This window comes from Oenanthe melanoleuca, chromosome 3, assembly GCF_029582105.1.
Source record: "Oenanthe melanoleuca isolate GR-GAL-2019-014 chromosome 3, OMel1.0, whole genome shotgun sequence".
NCBI lineage: Eukaryota > Metazoa > Chordata > Aves > Passeriformes > Muscicapidae > Oenanthe > Oenanthe melanoleuca.
The window spans coordinates 53928093-53954567 of record NC_079336.1 but is presented as its reverse complement, the minus strand read 5'-3'; the positions used below and the strand labels follow the sequence as shown (position 1 = coordinate 53954567).

General features: G+C 36.1%; 1 protein-coding gene across 2 annotated transcripts in view; it reads left to right on the top strand.

Moving 5' to 3' along the window:
* Positions 1-26475, top strand: part of HBS1L (HBS1 like translational GTPase) — a 57875-nt gene that overhangs the window by 25709 nt on the left and 5691 nt on the right. For both annotated transcript variants that reach the window (XM_056486608.1, XM_056486611.1), the window contains 9 exons: positions 7050-7158; positions 14993-15249; positions 15709-15874; positions 16902-17019; positions 19613-19759; positions 20409-20483; positions 21237-21354; positions 21537-21605; positions 24806-24910. In XM_056486608.1, the coding sequence (XP_056342583.1) occupies positions 7050-7158; positions 14993-15249; positions 15709-15874; positions 16902-17019; positions 19613-19759; positions 20409-20483; positions 21237-21354; positions 21537-21605; positions 24806-24910 (1164 nt within the window). The remainder of the gene's footprint in view (positions 1-7049; positions 7159-14992; positions 15250-15708; positions 15875-16901; positions 17020-19612; positions 19760-20408; positions 20484-21236; positions 21355-21536; positions 21606-24805; positions 24911-26475) is intronic.

The window sequence follows — 26475 nt, the reverse complement described above, 5'->3', positions numbered from 1 at the left end:
GTTGTAACACATCCACTCCATCCACTTCAGCCTGATCTAACATCTGTGTCTGTGTCCTTCTAATCCTCTAACATACTCAGTTTTGTTGAATTAGTCTTTGTGCCCTAAACACAGTATTCATTTCCTCATGTCATTCCAGATTTTTTTATTGCAGTTCCATTTTTCTACTTCATAATTTTAGACTCTTTATCTAGTCATTTCTAGTTTCCTACCTATTTTTCCAATCATTGGCTGTTATTATTTTCCATGTTTGCTCTTTTCCAGTCATAGCTGTCATTTACTTTCAGTTCTGCTCATTTTCTTCTTCTTTTCTTCATGTTTATATCTGCATGTAACTTGTCATTGGGTATGTGAACTCTTACTTTCTCCATCTCCTCATACATGGTTTTTCCCCAAGTTAGGTTGTTCACTAATACTGTCTTTTTTTTTTTTTTTTTTTTTTTATGGTCACTCTATCTCTCATTTAATTTTCTCTGCTTGACTGGTTTTCATTCTTCTAGTCCTTGATAATCTGTGTGTCTTGCTGCTTGTCAGTTCTCACTATATTGTTTTCTTCTCTTGCCCTCCAGTTTTGTTTGTTTTTATGATTTATCTAGGACAAATTTATGCCTCCACTTTGTTGATGTGATAGGAAACTATGGAGACCACAGGAGAGGTAGAATTTGTGTTCAGGTGACACAGTTGTGAGCACCCTGGACAAAAACAGTTGCAGCAGCTACATACTGAATGTTGATGAAGTGTTTCAGGGATTTAGTTTTTAAAACTTAAGCCATAAGAACATGTGCAAACTGTTTGCTGAGGCAAAATCAAGTGAGTTTTCAGAATGTGGAAAGATCACTTGAAGGATTTAGTTTATGCAAATAATACTTTCCTTAGGTGCCATTTTAAGAAAATCTTCTGCTGTATCTTTTATCTTCCAGTTTGTTTGTTCTCCCTGTTTGGAAGTTAAAAAAAAAAACAAAACAGGACTCTCACTTGAACAAATTAAGTTTTGGACTAGAGATGTCAACTTACTGAAAGCTGCAAACATTGAAAGTAGAGCCAGAGAGGTGAGGAGTGCCAGCTGGCTGTAGCAGGCTGCCAGCCCTTCTGACTGTGGCTGCTGCACACCCAGTTGTTGCAGCTCCATGTAGTGAAGCAAACTGTTTCTGTAACTTCAGTCTTAGGCTGGCAAGTTGTGCTATTTGTGTGTTGTGGATCCCAGAAAACTGGCCCATGATGGAGAGACTTAGGAATACCACCACTCAAGAATCTGCTGTCTCTCTCTTCTCTCTTGCTGTATCAAACCTTAAGAACAAACCAAAAAAATTCTTGTAGTTAGGTGCAAGTGAACATTTTTATTTTCAGCATTTTTCAGTGAAAATGCCTACTCCCAGTTTAGTGAAAAAAATCATATTCACAATCTGAAACTTTGCAGAGAAGGTAATAGTTATAACAACGAGACCAAGTTACCTGGAAAGCCCCTGACTGTGGTTTCTATTAGGAAATAACCTTTCTTTTAAAAAGAAAAAGTTCAGAGTTCTTGTTTGGAGAATTGTTTTCAGTAATATCTTTAGAATGGCTGTGTCTCATCACTGAGTGGTGACTTAGCAAGTTGCCTTTTCTGTTATTTTGGGCTATTGCATTAGTTTTGGAAGTGCTGTTGATGTTCAGTAGCATCCACTTGTATATTATGGTTCATAGCATAATGTCATGGTTTTCTAAAACTGGATATTTTGAACCAGTTTAAATACTGAAGTTTGCATATGGAAGGAATTCTGTAAGTTGATGTTCTCGCACATGCAGACTGCAGAAGTTTTTTGAGTGGGTTATGTGGCATGATTTACTAGATATTCATATAAACCCAGATATATGTGGGCAAACAGGTGATACATGCTTCTGAGCATGAAATTGTGTGGTATCTACATCTGGTTGACTCACTCATGTGTAGTCAATATTTGAAATATTTTCACAGTTATAGGGTCTTAAAAATAGTTTAAAATCATAGCACAGCATATAGGAAGGGAAGTAATATCTTGAGAGGAGCCTCGGTTACTAATTCTGCTTTTCACACAGAACTGTGTCTTCTCATGGCATGTGCACCAAGCTCATGACATGGTGCTCAAAACCAGTGCCCTGTTTTTTTTATGTAATTGGTGGCTGTTGCTGTATAATTAGCAGACAGAGGTGTAAGTGGCTTGTTTGTGGTTATATAGAAAGTCTGTAGCAGAGGAAGGGATGCAAACTGTATCTTATAGATTAGAAAGCGTGGTGTTGCATGTGTGGTTTTTTTTCATGGCAGTGCTGGTTTAAGCAGCATTAGGAGGACCTGCTTAAGTAACTTTTTTCTGTCTCTCAAGTGTCAGTTTAAATGTAAGATCCTCAGCCCCATTCAAAATTGAAATAGTATGCATCTGCTTTCAAGTGCACATCTTTTTTCGAAAAGAGAAGATTCAGTATAACCAATAAAAATGCAAAAGCATTCAATGCAAACTGTCTACAGTTAATTGGAACATAATTCCCTTGAAGGTGTGATTCTTTGCTAGTGCTTATATACCATTAGTAAGTTGGTTTGTAAGACATAGATTTATTTGAATGGGATTGCCATCTGAAAAAACATAGGATCAAGACATGCCTGAATTGACATTTGTCTTTGTTTTTCAAGCTGAATTCAGGCACATGAAATGTTCTGGTTCATTGTATCAGAAACAGGCTTCTTTGTGCAATGGGTAGTTCACTGTAAAGTTTCAGTACCAGTTTAGAGTGAGTGAAAGACTACTTGGTAGGAGAAGCTTCTGTGTATAGGAATTGAAAGCAGTGGCATTTTGTTACTGCTGTTAGAAAGATATGGTCATCTGAACAAAGTCAGTGTGGATTTAAATACCCAGTGCTAGTGTGCATTTCTCCAAATATACCAATATCCATTTGGATCAGCATGTCCTTCTTGAGAGAATGGCTTTTTAACAGACTCCTCTTTCCATTTACCTCTAAACTACCTGTGAACAGACTAGACTGTCAGTCAACGCTTCCATTTACTGAAACCTTCCATACCTCCAACAGAATTAGAGAAAAGCTTAATTTTTATCTTTCAGTTGCTTTCACTGTTAAGTATGTGTATGAACCAAAAGTGGAAAAAGGACTTATCAAGCCTGTTATGTTTGATAATGTAGCAAGAGTAATCTAATAAATAGTAAGTGGTACAGGTACTACTTACAACCAATTTTAGAAAAGAAATCCAGAGGGAGTTGCTCACAGTAAAGGGAGGTGGTTGACTAAATCTGTATACTTTTGCTATTCCATCTTGAACATCTAGAGAGACTGTGTTAATTTTTAAAGACAGTCCCAATGTTTTGCTTCCTTTTTGCATATGTATTTGTCTACGTCGTCGTCATCATCATCATCATCTATGTGTATCAACCTGCAGGTACTTTATTGTGCCATCTGATTTTGGGATTGTACTGCTAACAATTTTGAAGTTATATCAGGTGTCATTAGTAATACTTTTTGACTAAGTCAAATGTCTGTTAAGTCAGAAGACCAACTGGCAGGCACAGGAAAGGTAAAAACACAGCCAAGAATAATAGAAGAGTACTTTGCCAAGGTTTTATTGGAGTAATGGCAGTGCAGGTCTGTTCCCTTTGGTGTTAGGCTGATCCCAGTTTAATACTGGGACAAGGTTCATCAGTACACTTTTAGTTTTGTAGTAGTGTTTGATTTGTAGCTGCAGTGTGCTTTAGCCTAGGTACTCTGATGTCACTGCAGTCTAAATACCAAATACCTCTCTGGAATCTACATTGCTTAAAATAGGCTAGAAGTGTGGGTTTCTGAACATTCTGAATTGCAAGAACTATCATGCTGATAAGCCTTTAAGGTTTTACTTTTTAATTTTCAGTTTTAATTTTTATAATTTATAAATGTATATTATATGTTTTTGTGGAAGGAAAATTTTTAAATTTTCCTGATGTCAAGTCAATCAGTGCATTTACTTGTAGAGATACACACTTAGATTTGCTTCTTGCAGTGTTTAGAGTAGTGAAATGTATAATGAGGTATTGGGACTTCTTTTGGAGTTTGTGAACAATGTATCTGTTTTTATTTTATCTGTACTCTTGATTTAGGAAATGTATTGCCATTGAATTACCTAGGTATGTGTTTGAGAATGTCCAAATGGCAGTAGGCATGGAGAACTTTATGAAGGCCTTGTCAAAAAATCTGTATATGCTTGTAATCCTTTCCCTTCAGAAGTTTATTTTCCACAGCTGCTCTTGTCATAACCAGATTGGGATTACTGTTTCCACATTTTTTCTGGGTTTGTAGTACACTTCAGTTGCCATAGGGTACCCTGCTTGTAGATTAAGAAGTGTTTTAAGAATTGTATCAGCTTTGTGCATTGACTTCCTTTTAGTTCCAAGGTGCAACTTAAGGATTTGCATGCAGTCTTTAAAGTGCCAAATAGCTTTTGCTTTGCCTGCTAGAGCAGATAAGAATTTATCATGTAGTTTTCTCCGGTTCCCTATAGATTAGATAGTAAAGTATACTCCTTTCCCAGCCTTCTGTCCTTTGTAATGAAGCCATAATTATTAATCTTTAATGGCGCCTGCAATGCTTAAAAGACAGACTTGGTCCTTATCTCAAATGTGCTGCTTGATTTTATTGTACTTGGTTATAAAAACATTGCAGTAAGAAAATTGTATTTGATGCTTCTATCAGTAGTGTGACTAATAATTCTTGCCTTGCCTTTTCATCTGTTTGAATGTCGCCATTCTGGGATTACTTCTATGGTTTGATTTGTCTTTATATGGTCCCAGTCTGCTTCCTTGCTCCACCTATCTTTTAGCATTTATTTATTTATATAATTATTGTTATTGTTACTTATAAAACTAAAATACCTATATAAATAAAGACAAGAACCATCCAAACTGTCAGCTTTAATGGACTATTATTTCACTTTCTCGTATTGTGATTTTAGTTTTGTATCTTTCAACTTGTAGTGTTTCTAAATTCTAGTTTTAAGGTATTTTTTTCTCTTTCAAATACTCCATTTGTTGAATATATTTAGTCTCCTTGTACAGTTTAACTTGGAGTCTGTGTCAAACGCTGTAGCATTGTTTGTACAGAGTAAAGCTTAATTTTGAAATTGATTAGAGAAGGTATATTTTGTAAAACCTTTGACTTTTGAACAAATAGATTGCAAGTTATTTTTAAGTCAAATAATACTAATATTTTTCTTTTCTTTCAATTAATCTCATTTTAATTTAATTATACTTTAATAATTATTAGTTCCTTATAGCCAGATTTCAATATTCTGAGAATTCAGCTTTGAAATGACATGCAAAACATTCATGTTTACCTGTCAGTTGAAAATTATGTCTGCTTGAAAATTGTTGGAATTGATGCAGAAAATATCATACCAATTTGGCAACAAAAGTAATGTAATTTTTACTGTAACTGAAGTGTTTACTTATTACAAAAAATGCTGTAGGTGATCTCTTTAAGAGCTTGAAGATGAAACACAATCTTTGTGCATAATTAATAGTCCCTGTCCAGTGAGAATTTTATATTCCAAATATTTATATTTGTTTGTTACGTGATTTGAGATTCTTGTAAGCCATGCTTACTGTTGTTGCCTTTATTTCTCTTACTTTTGTTTCTTATTTGTATGCAACTATTAATAAACCACATACAGACTACTTCTTCCACAGATCTGCAGGTGGCATGTAAATAAATGAGTATCAGCAGATAAGACAAATGAGGAAGATGAAGACCAAGTCATCAGATAAATGTCTCCATGTGTATTGTGATTGTTTGATTTTTCGGTTTGCTGTTGTAGACATGTCTGTGGTATTCTGTTTCCTTGCCTGACATCTTCAGCAGCCTTGACCGCAACCATTTATGTAACCTGCAAACCAATATGATCTTGTGGTTTAAAGGTGTAGCCCTTGTGCTTTAGAAGGAAGTTCAGCATTAACATAAATGAGTAGGGCCAAATGGCTCCAGCAGTTCATCCAAATGTAGGATATCTGAAACACTTGAAAGAGTAACTTGGTATTCACTTGACTCTTGAATATCCAAATTGGTCTAATACTGGAAGTGTTGTGGCAATTTTCGTTTTCAGATACGCTTTTAGGTAAAGCGTGTTTAAAAATTGCAGCTTAATTCTGGATTTGGGCTATTGTTTTGCTTTGTCACATGTGTAACATCCTTCAGAACACAAAGTGCAGCAGCTGTCACAAATGCTGTGAGGCAGGAAGTATTTTCCCTTGAAGGAAGAAGGGATCTTAACATAATAACAGGGGAACTGTGTAAAGAAAATGGCTACTTTGCTTCTTTTATATAAACTCCTCCTCTGCAGAGTAAATACCATATCTTTTTTTTACAGCTTGATAAGAAACTGATAGCACTGTAGTGCTATTAGTTGTGCAGCTGTTTTCACAAAATTAAGCATGAACTTTAATTCTGTTTTAATTTAAGTTATGGTAAAAGTTAATATGTTTTAAGTAATTAAGTTTCAAGGTGCTTATTTCTAAATAACCTTCAAATTAGCTAGCTTTGGAGTTTTGCTTGACTTCTTGAATGTAATTCAGTATGAGAAAACTCTATTTTCAGGTTTTAGGGAAGACTTTGCAGCCCACACATAGCTGGTGCTGCTGCTAGCATTCCATGAGGTGGACATATTTTGTTGCTTTACAGTGTTAAAGATGTTAAGGGAAAAGAAAAGCTCTAAAGAGGAATTAAACCAATCATCTAGTGAGCACCTGCAAACTATTTCTTTATTTCACATTGCATGAAATGCTTCTGATGTCCTGCAGAGCTGCTTCTAGTAAAGCTGTAATAAATGCACAGTGTAGATGTCATGTGACTGCTTGGAGATAGAGGTGATATTTTTGCAATAGATCTAACTGTAGATTATTTTGATTAATTATGTAATAATACACATATGACACTGAAATGTGTGAGTTGGTCATGAAGGACTGGTATCATTGGGTTGGAGAGAAGTAATGGGACTTGTTAAACTTTAACACCTGTTAGTCACAAACTTAAGTTCAAACTTACTTTTTGTCTATTACTAGGAAAAACAAGGGATTCCCAGTCAGCCAGAATGGAATCTGAAATTGTGCCAAAAATTACCAAAATGACAGTGTCTGGAAAGAAACAATCTATGGGATTTGAAGTTCCATGGTAAGCCAAGCCCTCATACATCAAGGTACATCAGCAGCTTTTCTTTCAGACTGATGCACCTGTAGCAAGTTTTCTTCTTATTTTTTCTATTTTTCATAGCAGTTTTAGTGTCACTCTTCAGAACTAACCATCTCAGCTTCTTGTTTGACTCAGAATTACTTTCAGAATATGGTACCTCACGTTTTGAGTTTAACAAATCCTTTCACTATGAATAGTGCATAGAGATATCAGGTAGTCAGATTATTTAAACATCCGCTTCATAGAATACTGAACTTTCTTGGTGTTCGTTTATTTTAAATTTAGTTCTCTAAGTGGAATTATGAAATCAATAAATCTTAACTGTAATTGCTTGTTCTTCAAAGGAAGTTATATATATAAGAATAGTTGATGGGGAAGACAATCACTTATGGCTAAACCTTGCCTTCCTCTGCAGCTTTTATTAACTTTAACAGGTGTGCAGGGTACAACTGTTGTAGAGTTCTGTTCTTCTTGTGCTCTATAACTAGAGTGGTTCTAATTTTATCCTGGCTTGGAACTGTTGAGCAAGAATACAGACATCTGAATCAGAGTCTACATACAGCAATAGCCAGCATCGAATAGTTAAAGAAATATATAAGGGCAGGGCATGTATGTTGGGAACATGGTCCATGAAATATCATTGTGTAGTGTTCTGTGGCTCCCCACAATTTTTATTTATTTTTTTGTTTTGTCTATTTGTATTAAAAATGGTTTATGTATTTTACTTGCTTAGGCCCCCTTATTCTGTTTTTGAACCCAGTCCTGTAACAGCCATCTAATGTGTGGCAAGAAATTCCGTAGTTCATCCTGAGGTCAAAAAATTCTCAAGTGTAAGTGTCAACATCCCAAACTTATCTTACAGTGTTTGTAGCTCTGATCTGGAAGCATTTTGAGGAGTAAGGGGGCAGCACAGTCTTTATCTCGCAGTATCTTGTGCATGTTTGATAACTGAGTGGAAAGCAGTTTTATCTACTTAAGCACATTGAATACAAGATGTGAAGCCAATGTCATTATTCCTCTGTACTGCTAAATGCCATTGCTGATAGATATCGCCTTCGATCTCCTTAGATGCAATAAGCTCCAAATGTAAAATTTTTGGGACTTTCAAAATATTTGTCCGTACTGTTTGAGATTTGCAATATGTAAAGGTTTTACAACTGGACTCATGTAGTGCCAGGCACCTTCATCTCTTATGTTCATATTAAACTTCTTAAAAGTTGGAGTTTTTCATGGGGACTTTTTATAGTAATTTAACGTGGAAAGAAGTTTAGAAAAAGAAAGGAATATTAAGTGAGTGAGGAAGATCTGCCAGCTAATTTTAAGTAGTTGTGATTGATTTTTAAAAAGTAACTGTTAAAATGGCTATTTAAAAGTGTTTGTTTCTAGAAAAGACCAAATACAGAATGTACCTCATACTTACTTAGCATGTGTGCCTGTTCCTCAGGGAAGGAGAAGATAAGAAGAATGCTTCCTGTAGACTAGAGTAATTCTTGGATAGACTAGTGATGACTCAGTCTCTGATGAAAGGTGATTGTCTCCAACATGATTCTCAGCCGTTCTGCTTCTTTCCATGGACACTGACATAGTTTGTATCATGCTTGCTTACAGTTCAGTGGCAAAAAAAAGAGATTAAGCCTTCAGGACCTGTGAGTACATCCTTTAGATAAATCCCTAATATTGCTCTTGTGAGACCCCATCTGGAGTGCTGCATTCAGTTCTGGGGTTTTCAGCACAGGAAAGACATGGACCTGTTGGAGTGGGCCTAGAGAAGGCCACTAAGATTATTGGAGGGATGAAGCACCTCTTCTTAAGACAGCCTGAGAAAGCTGGGGTTGCTCAACCTGAAGAAGAGAATGCTTTGGGGTGACCTTATTGCAGCTTTCCAGTACCTAGAGGGGTATATAAGAAAGATGGGGACAGACATTTTAGGAGGGCTTGTTCGGACATGACAGAGGGTATAATGGTTTTAAACTGGAATAGAGTCTAGATCATATGTAAGGAAGAAGTTTTTTGCAGTGAGGGTGTTAAAATACTTGAACAGGTTCCCTAAAGAAGTGGTGGATGCCCCACCCATGGAAATTTCAAAATCAGCCTGGATCAGGCTTTGAACAGCCTGATCTAGTTGAAGATGTCCCTGCTCATTGTAGGGGGGTTGGACTAGATGGCCTTTAGAGACCCCTTCTAACCTAAACTATTCTGTCATTCTGTGATTGTGAAGATGGTTTTTATTCATCTCACTTAGTGGTACTGCTGAAATACTAATTGAAAAGAAGTTTCTTTTTGCTGTAGAAATTGGATATAAATTAGGTATTTAGCTTTAAGTGAGAGGAATAGGTAAGAAGTGGAATGATTTGTAAAAGAGCATGAGATTTGGAGCACAGCCAATCAATGGAAGAAGATACAAGTGAAATGGTAAAGTTACCTGCATGTCTTAAAGACCCCTTCTTCAAGGTGTCTGATGAGGGCCTCCTTCCTTCTTTTGTCTAGTAGACTGCTGTGGAGGCACTGCCAAGGCCTGTGACCTTATAGAAGCAGAGAATCATCTATTTCTAAACTTGAAAAACAAAACGAAACATGAACCTCCACCTCAATTCAATGAGTGTTGGGATTGTTTTTTTTTTTTTCTTCTGCAGTTACCTTCTGGATTAATGGCAGGATAAGGATAACCTGCTAAGGAACAGAAGGAATCTGTGTTTATTAACAGCTAAGAAAGACTTATTCCTTTGACCCTTTTCATAACTTCTCTAGCTTCTTGTTTCATTGTTAATTTACTGCAGGGTGTTCATAATAATACAGGTTTTTAAGTACATAGTTTATGTCACTGACCAAAAGCACCAGTACAAATTACTCAAAGCATTCTAAATGGATTCTGAAACATCTGTAACTGTGCCCCCTACTTTTACCCCAAAATATTTGTATGGTGCTGGTGCAGATACCATTAGAAGGAAATCGTATAGTATGTATGAACTAGTTTTTGTTGTGCATATGGGATCTTGAAGGTAGTTTTTGGACCATGTTTTTAAAAGCAGCAGCTTGCATTAGCAAAACACCCTATTCTTTGACTAACTATTCAGTCTATGATTCAGTCTTGTTACGAGGTATAACCTCATATTAATCAGTGAATCTTATTTGAAATGTATGGATTATTAGCAGTCTTAATTGCTTTGGGCATTGATTGCCTTTGTTGCTGGGTATTCTTAGTGGGATTGTCAATGGAAAATGGAGTTTGCTGGTAAACTGATGCTCTAGCAAAACTGTTTACTGAGATTTTTCTTTCTGTTAAGTAATAAAGGAAGCCAGAAGAAGTTGTGACCAAAAAAGGGTTGATTATTTTAACTAGTCTGACCAATGAATGTAATTAATAATTTTGAAAGGGGAAATAAATGTAGACATTTCTGTAATGACTGTAAGTACTCCGAAAGAGTCGGTTGTGTAAAAATAATTCACCCAGCATCCAGACTAGAAGATTGAAAATAATGTTTTAAAGCTAAATTCTGAATAGTTAATATTGAGCAGATGAGCTTTCAGGTTCCTCTTTGAATGTGTGGTGGTTTGAACCTTTCAGTACTTGTGGGAGATTGAATGCCTTCTAACACATCTTACAGCAATATATGTTGTATTTATTAATATTCCCCAGAAAACAGTAATGTAACCATAACATTTTATTCATTTTACTTGTTATAGTCCTTGTTGGTAAGACAGTATAGGAAGTTTCTGGCCTGGCAGTTTTGACTAAATGTTGGTCCTTGCCAGGCTTTGGTTTGTCTGCTGATTTCCAAAGGAGCTGTGGCAGGCTGTTTCGACATTTGTGCCTGAATTGCTGAGGGTCAAGCTTTCTTGAGTACATCATCTCAGCGGGCATGCAAGGTTCATGATAGTTCTGTCCTTTCAAATAAGTTGAGTTGCATAATCAGTCAATGGCTCCATGTTACCAGATAGCAGTGGTTGGCAAACTGAGACTGCTTTTGATAGTTCCATCATGTTCTCAAGCAACAATGCAAGCAGTATTTTAGGGAAGTGGTCTTCTTCCAATATAAGTTTTCCTTCATATGAGAGGTTATCATGGCTCAGACCAGGCTGAAGCTTTGCTAGCAAAGATGCTTTCTAGTGCAGTTGACCTCAACTTATATTCTCAACTGCCTGCACTAGTGACACACTAGCTACTGCCTTCTGACAGGAATTTTCAATTAAATAATTTTGAAAAACCTTGTGGGAAGAGGCTAGCTGAAGAGCATTTCCAATGTCATTCATTTTGTCAGAAATTGAGCTCCTTAGTATTTTTATTAGCCATTATTAAGCTTTCAATAAAATACTTATCTAGTTGCCATGAAGCATAACTAGGTTTCAGGATCTCACTGTTGCATTTCTCTTGAAATGAGACTAGAATTTAATCTACCCACTTTCCTGTTTAGGTATCTAGCAATAAACTTGCTCTCCCTTTCCCTGAAAAAGCTGAATTGTGTTACTAGGGATACTCTGTAAGTAGATCATTTGCTCTGTCCATTCTGATGTTTCGTCTGTGAAATGGCAAGTTTGGGTTTACTGTGGCACAAGTTGTTTCCAGGTTTCCAAAACACAGTAATATCTGAAAGTTTTAAACTCTAGCAATGTGCTGACTGTTCAAATACTGTACCCTTGAAAAATTAGCAAGGCCTAATGATGACTGGAGCTTTGTTTCACTCATTTCATTTGTATCTAGCACTTTTCCTTTGCAGCACCCAAAATAAAAGCTATTTGTCAGCCTTAAGCAGTGGTGGTTACAATAAAAGCTATGTAGAAGTGAGAGAGTACTTACTGCCTCTGGCAATAAACATGGTTCTTTCAGGTGCTATAATCAATTTGAATTCCACCACACAAAATCCATCCTGTTTTGGGGAATCCTTACTGATATAGGGTTTGGCCTGCAGGAAGATCTTAGCATCTGGGATTGGAAAAATAATCATTACCTAGTTAAACAAAATAAAATTTAGAGGCTTACAAATAACCTCTCTTTGAAAATACATTCCTGATGTGACAATGCTTGAATATATTTGGGAAAGCTATAGAAAAATATGAGAGTTATGTCCCATTACTTTCAGCTTTATCTGAATAACTGCTTTTTAATTTTTTTTCACTTTGAAAATTTGATTTGGGAAGAAATGCAGACACTGAAAAGGGGAGAAAACTATTGCCAGCTGTGCTTTGATAGGACTTCTTATACAAATAACTTTCTCCAGAACTTCAAATATTAGACTTTCAAGGAAGAAAACTTGATACCAATGTAAAATACCATATTTGCATTTCAGTGTGACCTTTGCATATTGGCACTAGTTCTGGTACTTCAATGTGAACATGATAGATATTATGCCGAGACTGAACTGAAGTTTGCATGAAAAAAGGGAAAAAGATGGAAGAGTCTTAATCCTGATGAAAATTGTCTAATGCAAATTAATTGTAAATATATGAGGCTCTCTTAAATGATTGATATATTATTAATATAATATTTGATTAAATAACCAAAATTATTTGGTATACTTTACATCATTCAGATGGTTTTAATACTTCATTAAAATATGTAGAAAACTTTAATACCAAAATTCTCTGTATGTTTACCCTCTATCAACTTGTTTCCAGTCTGTTTTCATGAAGTAAAATTTCCCTGCAGAGGCATTGGAGAAAATAATTGGTTTGCCGTTCCAAAGTAGATTTTCAGCTAAAACTTAATGTACTGTTTAGGGAATTTTAAAGGCAGAGGTTTCTGTTCAGCCTTACAAAAATGCACTTAACCTTTTCCAGTAAAAGAAAGCATGAATAGTTGTAGTGACTTTTTTTCTCTGTGGAATAATTCATGTGTAATCAACTTTCTTCATGGCTACATGTAAAGCAGTGATGACCAGCTATTGTTTTGGTTTAGAGAATCAAGTGTTGTCAAGGTGATTCAACTTGTCAAGCTGCAATGCTGTCTATAACATTGGAGCAAGAGTTGGTGATGCAGAACAGTTGACTTTGTAATGTGAATTCTAGAATGTCAAGACTGTGTGACCCAAGGCAGTAATTTGATAGAAACTTGTCCTTCTGCTACAAGTGGTTTAGAATATTTTGATAGAGTAGCTTCTTTTTAGAAAAGACTTCAATGCAAAAATATAAATAAGACTTGATGCATCTATATTTTATTTAATATCAAATAGATTTTGTACAAAATTGTCTATCCATTATGCGGAAGCACAGGTACCATCTATACCCCTGCAACCATCATGGCTGGCACAAAGCAGGTTGTTTGCTTAGCTAATTTGGGAAGCATGCCTGGGTATCCAGCCTTGAGGCAAGAACCTGATGACCTTGGGTTTTTCGAACTGTAGCCAAAAAAAATGAGTGTTGGAATTTCTGCTTTGGTCTCAACAATCAAGAGAAAAACTTGGCTTTGAGACTTATGAAAAAGTGTCAAAATCAATCAGTCTGCTGCAGTACTGATAACACAGGTGGGTTCTGAAACTTGGGGAAGAAGGGGAAGCCATAAAATGTCCCATGTTACTTAGTGCTGTAATGAGAGGCTTAAGTTTGTGTTTGATCTGAACATTTATAATGTTCAATTTTTTAGATCATAACTCTTCACCAGCTTTATTTAGTAGACTAACGTGTTAAGACTGTTGTTCCATGAGATCTGTGTAATGGAAAGGGACTAACGCAGTGCAAATACTCCTACACGGACAGAAAATGAGAAGTAATGTCAAGTAAAAGCTGAGATGTCACAATGTGGGATTCTAAAGTACCAAAACAAACAAATCTGTTTGTAGAAGTTGAAAAGATTAAAACTGGATAGTTAATTGTGGCATGTAAACAGAAAGTGGAAAGTGAAGATTTCACTGTGGATGTGGAAATAATTGACTCTGAGAACCTACATGAACCTGTTCCAGAGAAAGCAGTCTGCAGCATGATGGTATTGATGGTATTGATCTTCTTTCTTATATTAATGCTTCACCATGCAGCTCTGTCAGGCAATGAGAAAATTTTTGCTGTCTTTAAAATTTTGCTTAGTGGTTGTTTTTAGTGATCATCTTTGCTATGACAGGTAATGAATAATATCATATAATCTCAGAAAACTTGTGTAAATCAGGAAAATACATTCATTTCAAAATGCAGATAAAAAGAGAGAGTGTAAGAAAATAATATATTTAGGATTTTTACCATTAGGATTAATATGGCGATATGTGGGTTTACAGGGTGTTAGAAAAGGGGGAGTTTGAGAATCCAGATCTCTTTAGTTCTGGGTGCCTTGTTTGATGCATAAAACAATTTTTTTTTCAGTATTGATAAATCTTAACGCATCTGTTGCAGTTCTAGATAAGCATTGCACTTTAAATTGCAGCTTACATGTGCTTAATATAAACTCTTTATGTTATATTGCTGTTCTCAGAATGAAATATTACTATGTTCAGCTGTAGTAATGGTACTGTATGTGGAAACTGTTTCAGGATCTGTGCTTCAAAGTTGACTTGGGCTCTTAGTTCAGAGGAAACCTGCTCTGTGGTAGTTCTGCATAATTGTCCTTTCCTTTCCTTTCCTTTCCTGTTAAAGAGGGGGTCTATGGAAAGCTTGTTTATCTGTTATATGTATTTTACAAGATTTCTTCTTATCTTCCTTTTGTAAACAGTGCTGCTTTTCAGACAAGATGTTCAGAGCGGGTATCTGTGCAGTTTTTATCCAGCTGCTTCCACCTTAATGAGCTTATCACATATTCCTTGGGGCTTACATGATAGTGAAGGGAAAACTCAATTTCTCTCACTTCTTCCTGTGTCTTCTTTGCCATTTGCATTCTTTGTTTTCTTCTTTCCCCTAGTGCGATTGCTGAGGAAAATGGCCACACTAATACACCTCAGAAAGGACTGTTACCTGAAGATGCCACTGTAGCTTCTGGGGTACTTGAGGCTGTCTCAAAATCTACTCTTTCACCCCAAGTGGTGCAGGTTTCAGAAGAGCAGAATATGGTGCCTACTCCAGCAAAAAAGTCAAGCAAGGCAAAACCACAAATAGATGTGAAAGCAGAGTTGGAGAAGAGACAAGGAGGAAAGCAACTGCTGAATTTGGTGGTAATAGGTAATACTGTTAAATTACATTTCTGACAAACATAAAGTTTAAAGACTGCCTTGATTGAATCTGGAAGTGATGTAGAAGCAAAACTGTCCTCAGTCTATGGAAGGGAAATCTCATTCTGTTTTCAGTTGCATTTGCCTTTTTTGGAGGAATTGCATTCCGATCTCTTTGACTTGGATGGTGAGGTTGCCTTAGCATCCCTTTGAACATACACAACATGTTTGGTTTCATTGCTGCAAGTGCACTTTTTACCATGAATTTGGAATGCTCCATGGCTGTTGTGCTAACTGGCTGGTACAATAAACTCTTTTCCTGTGTCTCTGTCTCACAGGTTTATGAGGTTCTATGGATTACTGAAGCATTATCAGTGCATGTGATGTTTGTATGTTTAGTATATTTTTTGTGCTATACCTAAATTGAATAAATGAATAAAATTACTATAATATTTATTTTCCTCCACAGGACATGTTGATGCAGGCAAAAGTACTTTAATGGGTCATTTGCTCTACCTTTTGGGAAATGTGAACAAAAGAACTATGCACAAATATGAACAGGAATCTAAAAAGGCTGGTAAAGCTTCATTTGCCTATGCATGGGTCTTGGATGAAACTGGTGAAGAAAGAGAAAGGTAGAAATACATTTTGATGGGAGTTACCTTTTTTTCTGTGTAAGAACAGCATTTGTTAGAAAATATTAGTCTGATAAACTAAGCATTGAAATGTCAGTTCATCACATGTGACTTACATTACTTTTAAAATAAAATCTACAAATTAATTAAATTAACAATTGCATTTGTATGCTTTATAAAAGGCCTTTATTAATTTGAAATATGAAATATAAAATTAAAAATTTATATTGATGTGAGTTTTCCGAATTACTATTTTTGATTGATTCTATTTTCTCTTTGCTCTGAGTTTTTTTATTTAAAAAAAACAACTTTCTGGAGTCATCTGTAAATGTTTGGGATTTTGGGGGGCTTTTTTTGTTGTTGGCATTTTTTGGTGATTAGAAGTAGCATGCTAAAAGTATCTGCTGCTACAAGATGTTTTGTGTCTTGAAAGTTCCTGTCTGTCTTGACTGTAAAGGGAGATGCAGATGACTAACCCAGATACAGACATGTGTGTGGTAGGTGTTTGCATATGATGAGATGGATCCTATCCTATGTGTCATGCAGAACATGTGGAGGTTAGCGAGATGTGGAACTGAGTCCAAGTGTGTTGCAATCCTTCCTTGGTAATCAGGAATTCTGCCTGTGGATCTTTGCAAATGCGTAACTGTATCTCTACAGTCCTATACTGCCTATTTTTTTTTTTAAACTCAGCTATGTTTGTCTGATACCTTTTTATGAAGAGCTAAATATCAAAAGTATAATTAGTAGTGATTTAAATATGCAGTTCAATTTTTATGTTCTTGCTGTGCTTGTTGGGACACAGTCTGTGGGTGCATAGTAGTACTGGAATTCTGGGTATTTTTCTTCACCCCTGGATTTACTAAAAGGCAGCTCTAGAGGTCTGCTCTTCCAACATGCAGAAATCCCTGTGTTGAAGGCTAAATGTGAAATATATGAAGTGCATGATTTCATGTTGTCTTTTTAATAGCTTACTTTATATATCTGCAAAGTTTTAATGATGCATTGCATATATGCTTTGTTTAAGGGGAGTGACAATGGATGTGGGTATGACCAAATTCGAGACACCAACTAAAGTAATTACACTGATGGATGCTCCGGGCCACAAAGACTTCATTCCAAATATGATCACAGGAGCTGCACAGGTAAATGTGGTCTAAAACGCTTTTTTCAGTATCGGTGTTATTTTTAACTTCTTAAATTGTTTATTTTCTTTTAAAATCTAAGATGGAATGGAATCATTGATGGTGTTAACACATCTGTCTATTTAAACTTAAAAAATAATTTGTTTGATTAACATTAAAGGTAGTTGCTTTTTTTTTTAATGCCAACATTTGGGAGGAGGGTTTTATTATGCAAGTAATTTAATAATAAATTGCAATTTGATAAAATCACATTTGCGCTTTGAAAGTTATTCAGATGTGGTATATGGCTACTCAGTGAGTAGTTCTGTGAAAGTCTTGTTGTAGGTTGATCTTAAGTGATTTTGAGCTTAAAGAAAAAGGATTTATAGGTCAAGCAAAACACATTTTTCTGCTTTATAGTATATTTTGTAGGGGATGAGAAGACAGATAAAGTTCATACAGAATGCATGCATATTGTCAAAAGGATATTTGCAGAGACTGCATGCCACTTGTTTTAGGAACAGTAGGTGAAGTCAAAAGCGTTGGACACTACCCATTGGATTCAGTATGGCACTTGCCAGTCTCCTATAGATAAGTTATTTGTGGAAACAGTATCTCAGAGGTGGAGGAAAAATAACATGGTTATTATATAAATAAAAAGATATAAATAAAAAATGATATAAAAAGAGTGATTTTTTTTTTTTTTTTCACTTAAAGGTACCCTTCTTTAAACAATTAAATTGATTCTTCGAAGTAGAGATTTAATCAATTTTTTTCTCTGAAGCTAAGCTGTGGAGTGTGTCATAACTCTCTGAAATATGGGTTATATCTTAAGATCTTTGTTGAGTACTTGGATGAGTACTGCTAGTACGATCTTACTAGACAGAGAACTTCAATGTAGGAAGACTGGTTTGTTCCAAGTTCTGCTTTAGCTCTGAAGCAGAGCCTGGGTGAGAATTCAGACCTTGTGACCCAGTGGTTAGGCTGCAGAGTAGTCAGAAGTTTGCAAATTATGGTATAGTGCTTATACAGCCATCTATATGGCAGAATATGTGTTGTAGCAATTTTATGAGTTAAAATTAGAAGTGAATTTTTAGTTTCAGAGCAGTGGAAAATGTTAACTCAGATGTAGTATTTCTTTACAATTGTTGTTAAAATAGCTTTTTCTTTGGGGGGAAAGGTAACCAGGCAGAAATATTAAGAGTTGCAGATCCCCCAGCAATTGTATCAGTTCAGCAGAAGACAGGGCTGACCGAATAAAGCTTGATATCTCTGTTCTAGCTCTCAGGGTGGATGGGATGGTCTGTTCTGGAGCCTGTTAAGGAATCACTGAAACTTTGCAATTTTCTGTTGCTTATTAGAGTAGACTCAGTGCTGAAGCAATGGCTGGAAATGGCTTTAGTGCCTTTTTATTGTGGGGAATGCTGTTAGGAGGTGAATCCCCAACTGCTGTTATGCAAAATGCAAATCAGCCTTATCAAGGCCAGCATCTGGCCTTTGATACACATTCGTAAGTCCTGAGGTACTGTTTTTATAATTTATAATTTAGAAAATGCAGGATGTCTTTTTTTTTTTTTTTTTTTTTTTTTTTTTTTAATGAGAAGTTCACTGCAATGTACTTCTCAGGCTGGGAGCTCTGAGGAAATTCATCAGTCATGCTTTTCCCATTCTCACACTCTCCCTGTTTCTGAGCTGTGAGGGTTTCGTGCCTAAGGTGAAGCAAGGGGAGTTCAGAGTCAAGACTCTGTTCCTTTTCCTGGAATTCAGAAGCATAAGCTTTTAAGGAAAGGGAGAAAGTGCCACTTCTTCTTCTCTCTTTCCAGTGTGCCCATCTCCTCAGTCCTCTGAAATTGTCTTACACCTGCCTGCTGACACCAGTACCTTTGTTGGTCACAGCTTTTGCCATCACTTAGTACATGATGATGATCTAACTGGCAATTACTTACCAAAGCAGGAAAAGTACAAGAAATATTAGCAGCATTTGAGGCTAACAGCAAGATCTGGTTTTCCCAGTGCTTACATGCTGATTTTTGTGCAGTGCTGTAGATTATTTGCTCTTAATGCTTTGGCAGAGGGTTTGTCTAAGTGATAAAGTAGGCATCTTTGCCACCTTGTGATTTTGGCATGCTCTAGTTACTTGAGTGGACTGTGAAGCATTCATATCCAGCATTCATACTGGTAGTCCCAGTTGTATAGTGTGGTGATTTGTTTGTAATTTTTGCAGCTTCTCACTAAGAAGGCATACAGACTGAGGCAGGGAGAACTGGACATTGCACTCCTACATTGTGTTCTAAAGCTTCTGAGCGTAGGCTGTTTTGTTTAGATCTGTGCAGCATCCACAGTGGGGATTGAAGGGGACAGGTTCCCCAAAACAGCAGCTGTCCTGTGTTTAGCCAGGAGGTGCTGGTTTATGATATAAGATGACATAATGCCATAATATCTCACCAAAGTGGGGATGATACAGATGGAACAGAGCAGTTTCAATTCCATTTGGAGCACATCAGGATTCCTCCCTGTAAAGTACATTTTGTGTGAAATGGTACTGATTGAGGGATTTACCCAGATTATTTCAACCTCTTAACCTCTTTTGTTTCTTTTTTTCTTTATAATGTAGGCTGATGTGGCAATTTTGGTTGTGGATGCCAGCAGAGGAGAGTTTGAGGCAGGATTTGAGACTGGTGGACAAACTCGAGAGCATGGATTATTAGTACGCTCTCTTGGAGTGACACAGTTGGCTGTTGCAGTCAACAAAATGGATCAGGTACACATTTAATTTCTTCATTTAAGTGAAGGGCTACTGTCTAGATTTGTGGATATTAAGTTTAAGGATCTGCATTGTGAAACTAATAAGAAAGCATTGTTTCTTTGCTTTCCTGCTCTATCACTTATGTTTAGACTTTGATGCCATTCTTTTTACAAATGGGTGTATTTTCAAAGCACACAGAAGATTAATTTTGGTGCTAAAATGAGCAGGGGTCCCTTTTTTACTTGTGGAAATCTCACATAACAGTTGATCTCACTGGTATCTGTAAGATCATTTTCGTGGTCATTTAGGTCAAGACCTCAAGAGTTTTATTTAAATGTGTAAAGTTTGTTAAAGATTGCTATTTATATTCGAAATTACTGCTGTGTTGAGTGTATCTTGCTGAATCTGAATTTTGTGTAAATTTAAAAAAAAAAAGCTACTGTTAAAATTAAAAGGGCTTGCAATTTTAGTGGTGTGTTGTTTGTGATCAGTAATTGCTAATGTGTACGCTCTTATATATTCAAGTATAAATGCACCTGGAAATCTCAGTTTATAAACACACATCTGTTTCTACTACAGAATTGATGACATGCAGCTGTATGTTCAAGTCACAGTTAAAGATCTATCATTTTATTATCATATCATGATCTGTGCTTTATTTTAGGTCAATTGGCAGCAGGAACGATTTCAGGAAATTACAAGTAAGCTTGGCCAATTTCTCAAGCAAGCTGGCTTTAAGGTAATGTGTTTGAGAGGCCTTTGTTGCTTTGTTCAAGCATTTGAGTGGGATGAGCTTTTCCACAGTCACTTTTCCTGCTACTGCTATGTGCACATAATGTAGCACATTTCCTTTCTTCCTGGTAGGGTGGTACTGAGTCCTGCATAAGGGCAGTCAGTTCTTTAATACTCTTTGTATCATCATCTTTGTTTAGGTCTGCTGAATCTTTGGGATACTCAGAGCACTTGTAGTTTCTTGGGATTGCTGTCTACACAGCAGAAGAGACCAAGAATGGTCTATCTTAATGTTCAGGATTACGGGAATGACAGTAGAGAATTCTATACTGGAGCAGGTGGCAGTGTGGATTATGAGCTCATGAGAACCCTCCTGTCATGTTTTCTCAGTTGCAACTACTACTCATTTGGACTAGCTGTGATCTTCCTGCAGTCCCTAAGTACAAAGCAGCAATTTAAACCAAAGTTTTGCCTGTCAAACACGGAGGAGTTTGTTACCTGAACTCAGTTTCTAGTTGTCAGCATTGATACCATCATATTTAAGTATCTCCAACTCTTTGTTGGAGCAGAGTGATCAGGCAAGAGGTCACCACAAAGGAAATGGATCCACTGACTAACCTGCCTTCTCCAGGGGAAATGCAAATGTGGCAACTATTTTTTTAAAGTTTAGATGCATAACATTGGAAAAATACACCTCTTGCTTCTGCTAGGAAATCCTGTTGTTAATGTATGCTTCACATCTGTTTGTTTTCTTTATTAGGAATCAGATGTGGCTTATATCCCAACAAGTGGCCTTGGTGGTGAAAATCTAGTCACGAGGGGTCAGTCAAGTGACCTCACACAATGGTATAAGGGAAACTGTTTGTTAGAGCAAATTGGTAAGTGCAGTTTTCCTCATTTAAAATAATACATCTTAGTCCTGTGTGTTAAAACTTTTATTTTGGGGAAAACACAAGACAAAGTCATTGGAATGCAACATAATTAATTTCTATAACTGAGAAGATGCTGAGATAGTTATTACATACAGACATTCTCAAAGATTTTATCAATTTATTTGCAGATTCTTTCAAGCCACCGCAGAGATCAGTGGATAAACCATTTAGACTGTGTGTTGCTGATGTTTTTAAAGGTTGGTTGTTTTTTATAATATTTCTGCGATCATTTCACTGATATTTAACACAAGTGTTAAAAAATGCTGTCAAAATAAGACTTAAAGTTGGAACTTCATGTGTAGTCCTGGACCAGAATAGTACATTTTCAAGTACCTTACCAAATTTTAAATAGTACTGCTGAAGGTGCAACACACTGGAAAAGAAATTGAGGAAACTAATCTGCATGACCAGTTATTTGTCTGTGTAATGAATTCATGGTTCTGTGGGACAGAATGTGGGACTTCCTCAAACTGGTTCTGCTGGACTAAATCAATATTTCTCAAAATTTTTATGAGTGTGGCTTTGGGCTCTTTTGTTTTCCAGTCCTAGATTTTAAACAAGTTTGTTTTTTTCCTTTTCTATTCATTGTTGTAGTTGTGAATAATGACACATTCCTTAATTTTTATAAAAATTTGGGCAGGTGAGGTGGAAGAAAATTGTGGTGGTGGTGAGACTTACAACCAGCCAAGGATTTAAGGAAGTGAGCTATTCCCTAGCATCAATAAAGATAGGATCAGCAAGAACCATAACCAGTTCTTATTTTCATTGTCTGGTGAAAATAGAGTGCCTTGAGCCTCTAAGATTTCTATGGTAAACTAGATTTTTTTTTTTTTTTTCCATTTAGTCATTTACAATTGCAGGCAACTTAGAAGAAATAAGGCTTCTAGACTAATTCCATGTTGAAACATTTTGTAGGTCCCTTGAGAAATGTTGCAAACTAAATGACAGCATGATTTGAACTGTTGTAAATATTTGTAATCAAATATGATCATTTAAATTCATATTTTAACAAATTCTCCTTTCTATATAAGGTGTTTATAGGGGAAGTACAAAAAACAAAACAGATCAAAATTCTGATTGTAAATAGTATAAACCTGGAAATACCAGGTTTGTGCAATTTTCATGTGAGCTTTCGAGAAAACAGTAAATATTGTGCATGCCCTTGGATAGTTAATTTAACTGAAGCCCTAATGCTAAATATTGAAAACTTGCATGGGAATACACCCTAGAGTAATACCACTGGTTTTGTCATCTATGCCATCTCTGTATTTATTTTTTTTTAATTTCATGAGCTGTGGGAAAGTGTGTTAGGATTATTGATTGAGATCTTTTAAAATGATATCACAGCTTTTTAGCAGCAATAATCATTTTTGGGTTGAGCAAAGTTTCACAGAATGAGCAATTTTGACTACATCTATTTTGCTAAAGTATGCAAAAAAAAACTTTGGAAGGGACTCAATTTACATATAGAGGCTTTATCACTAAATGTGGCCTTTTAGGTGTTTTTTTAGGCTATTTTTTCTTACATTATGATCTCAAAACTTAATTAACTTTGATGCCACCAGAGGAAGTAGCTGCAGATACAAGTACACGAAACAACAGTTGTTCTCAGCTCTGTTCTAGTACCTGTGCATGCTCAGGAAGAGCTGTCCATAGAAGTATGTAAAAAGTGAGAGTGCTGAGTGTACTCCTACATAATTTGGAAAACCCCTTTCTCTATTAAGGCTGCTCACATATATGATTCAGCTGCCTCAGCCAGCTTTTAGCTGTTATTCTCCACTGTCCTCCTAATACTCATTCTCTCCAGGCAAACTGTTCCTGATCTGATCCTTCGCTGCTGCATCAGTCCCCATTTACCATATTATAATTCTGTCTAGGGTATGACTGATCTGACCCTAAAATGCCTTGTCTCCAAATCAAACCCTGAGGACAAAGAACATGTCCTGGCAGAACCCAAATACCAGATGCGCAGAAATGGGGCCGCTTTTTATGCCCTAATTCTGTCCCCCATTGTCCATTTTGCAGTTGCACTAATTTCAGGGGGAACTGAAGGAACTTGACACTTTTAAGGAACCAGTCAGCATGGGAGTTGAAGCTTCAAAGACCACATTGGTTTACCAAGCCAGACCTGGTGATGATGTGAACAAAAGATAAATGGCTTTATTGTACTTGGGAGTGGTTGAGAATCTGGAATCAGTTCACGTTTCTGGTTGCCACAAGTGCTTGCAAAGACAACTTCAGGTGGTTTTATGTGCTGTATTCTGGTGGTGTCTCTAACATGACTTGGGTATTCTTTTTCTAGCCAGTACCAGCTTTGACAGTTTCCTGTTTGACATTTGATGTCATCTGTTAATTGTCTGTGTTTCATCTCATTTGCTGGAATAAATAGAGGGAAATTAGCATACAGGCATACTGCTAATATTTTTCCAGACAGAAAGGTGGAAGCCTTCATTACACAGAAGTATTCATCAATAGCTGTAATGAATGCAAAAAGCAAGTTGGTAGTAAGTGACCTCAAGATCTGAGATCAACTTGTTCTTTAAAATTCAGCTTTAAATTCAGCTTTTAATTTAATGTGAGACACAAAATACTAAGATGCTTGCTTATATCACTGAATTCTGATGTTCAGCAAAAGATTATTTGTTCTTTGTGTGGATACTGAAAATGACATTGTAGAATCAGTTCAGAGAGTTCTTTTTAAGCACACCTGCAAACACATGCTAAGAGGATGAGGCATTTGTTAAGGTGTATGTGCATGAATGTGCATGTGTAGCACATGTGGGAAAGTAATTGATGTATCATTCAAATGATGAACAGACTTTTAGGACATTGAAAACAAAAACTTTGCCAGTCTTTTATACAGAAATAGTTAAATTAGCTCCTGTTATAACAGTTTCTCATATTAAATAAAGCTGAATTCTTTGACTTTTCCAGGAGTAAAATGTAATGTGCAGACAGAGTCTTAGGATTCTGACTCAGTTAAATAGTAAATGGCATAGGAATTTGCACCTGTATGCATTAGAATTATTATGAGAGGTCTGTCATATTCCTTTTATCTGTAATTATAGTGAGAAAGTGCTGAATTAAATAATATTGCTAGAAATTAAGGGGGCTTAGTCTAATACTGAAAAAAACTAAAAAATATTTCTTTATGTACCTACATTTGTTTAAAGAAGAATATTTCTTCCTTAGTTGTGAAAAACAAAAGATCTAGAGGTTTTGAATTCAAAGTTTCATTTTCATTATGATGCACAGCTGGCTAACTTGCAAGTACTGAACACTGCTGAGAAGGGAAAAAGATCTTCATTATGTTAAAAACTTTGTCTATGCATTGGTGAAGGACTAACTTCTGACTGTATTATGAAGTTTTTTAAAATTGTTGCTGTGTTTATTACAGACCAAGGTTCAGGATTTTGTGTGACTGGTAAAATAGAAGCAGGCTATATTCAGGTTGGAGAACGACTTCTGGCAATGCCTCCCAATGAAACTTGCACTGCAAAAGGTACAGTCTTCAGAAGCATGTTTACTTTCAGGTCAATACTGGGCTAGAAACAGTTACTGAAATGGTAACAGACTGTCAAACTGATACTAACTGTCAAACATAAATTGTGAAAGCATAAAACGAATTTCTTTAGATGTGACTGTGTCTGTATAAATATGTCTGTGAGGAGTATGTGAAATCTTCCATGCTTTTTTTTACCATATCAGATAATCCAAAAGTTATAGCCTTGTGGCTTTTGACATTGCTTTATGAAGAGCCTGTAAAAGCATTTGAGTTCCAGCAATGTCTATAAAGATATTCAGTACAGGAATCATTAGTATTCAGCTTTACTGTGGAGTGTTTCTGCTTTTAGGAAGTGTGAGGATGTTGAACAGCCTTGAGAAATTAATCTTACGAATTGGTTTTGAAAAAGCTTGAGAATTAAGTCATTGCTCCTGTTTGATACTGTTAGATTTGTCACTGATCCTTTCATAGTATCAAACTTTCAGGATATAGTTGTCTTGAGCAACTGGAAAAGAGAAGAAAATTGGATTTAAATTCCAATGTATTTGATTTCTGAAAAGGAATAGCTAGACATTAAGTGCTTAGCTGTTTCCTGATTAAGCTTGCTGTCTTTGTACTGCAGAGTTGGTTTTGTTTCATATGCAAATAGAAAGATAAAATTATGATTTTCTTACATTGGCCAGTAAATAAAAAATTGAGTCCTTGAGATATGAATAGCTTTTTGTATCTTAAGTATTTAGCCTGAATTCAGCCATGTGTTGGTTTGGTTGTCTGTTCTATTCCAAACCCAGCTTGTTCAGTGCTAATTTGGGAAGCTCTTCAGTCTATCAACCTCTACAGTTCTATGCACATTATTCACATGCATAGGAATGTTACAATAATGTGGATGAATTTGGGTAGCAGACCACTGTAGTCACTCCTCTGTGTGGAGGGTGGAGGAAGTGCCATGGAAAAAGATGTATTTTATCTGAGTATCTCCAGCAGCACCATTCTATGGTTTTTCATTTGTACTGCCACTCCTATGACTGAAATGTGAATGTAGGTTGGGCACATAAGTTCATTAAGCATATACCATTTATATTTAATGTAAGGAAGTGATAATTTAATTCAGCATACAGTATTTACTTCAGGCGGTGTGCACATTAGGATTCAAGTTGTTCATTTCAAGAGGCTAAATTTCTTTCCTTCTGTGATAATGGCAGATATATCAGATAATTATCAGCACTGCTTAAAAATGGCACTTAACATGATTATAGTTGAATCATTCTTTCTGGCATGTTTTTGGCGAGTGGGTTTGGGAACAAATCTGCAAGTCAAGAGGTGCAATCGGCAGCAAAATAGAACTAGATCCTATAAATACATGCAGTGTTTCTAAAAAACCAGTTTTTTTCTTTCTCTCTTGGTGTTCACCAGAAACGTCAGGATGTTCAGTCAGAGCTAACTAGTCTTGTCATCACCCATCAACCATGTTGTCTTTTAAAGGAATTAAAATACATAAAAATTAGAATTAAATTGCTTGTAAAGGTGCTTTCTAATAGACGCGGCGTTGCGTCTGAAAGGCT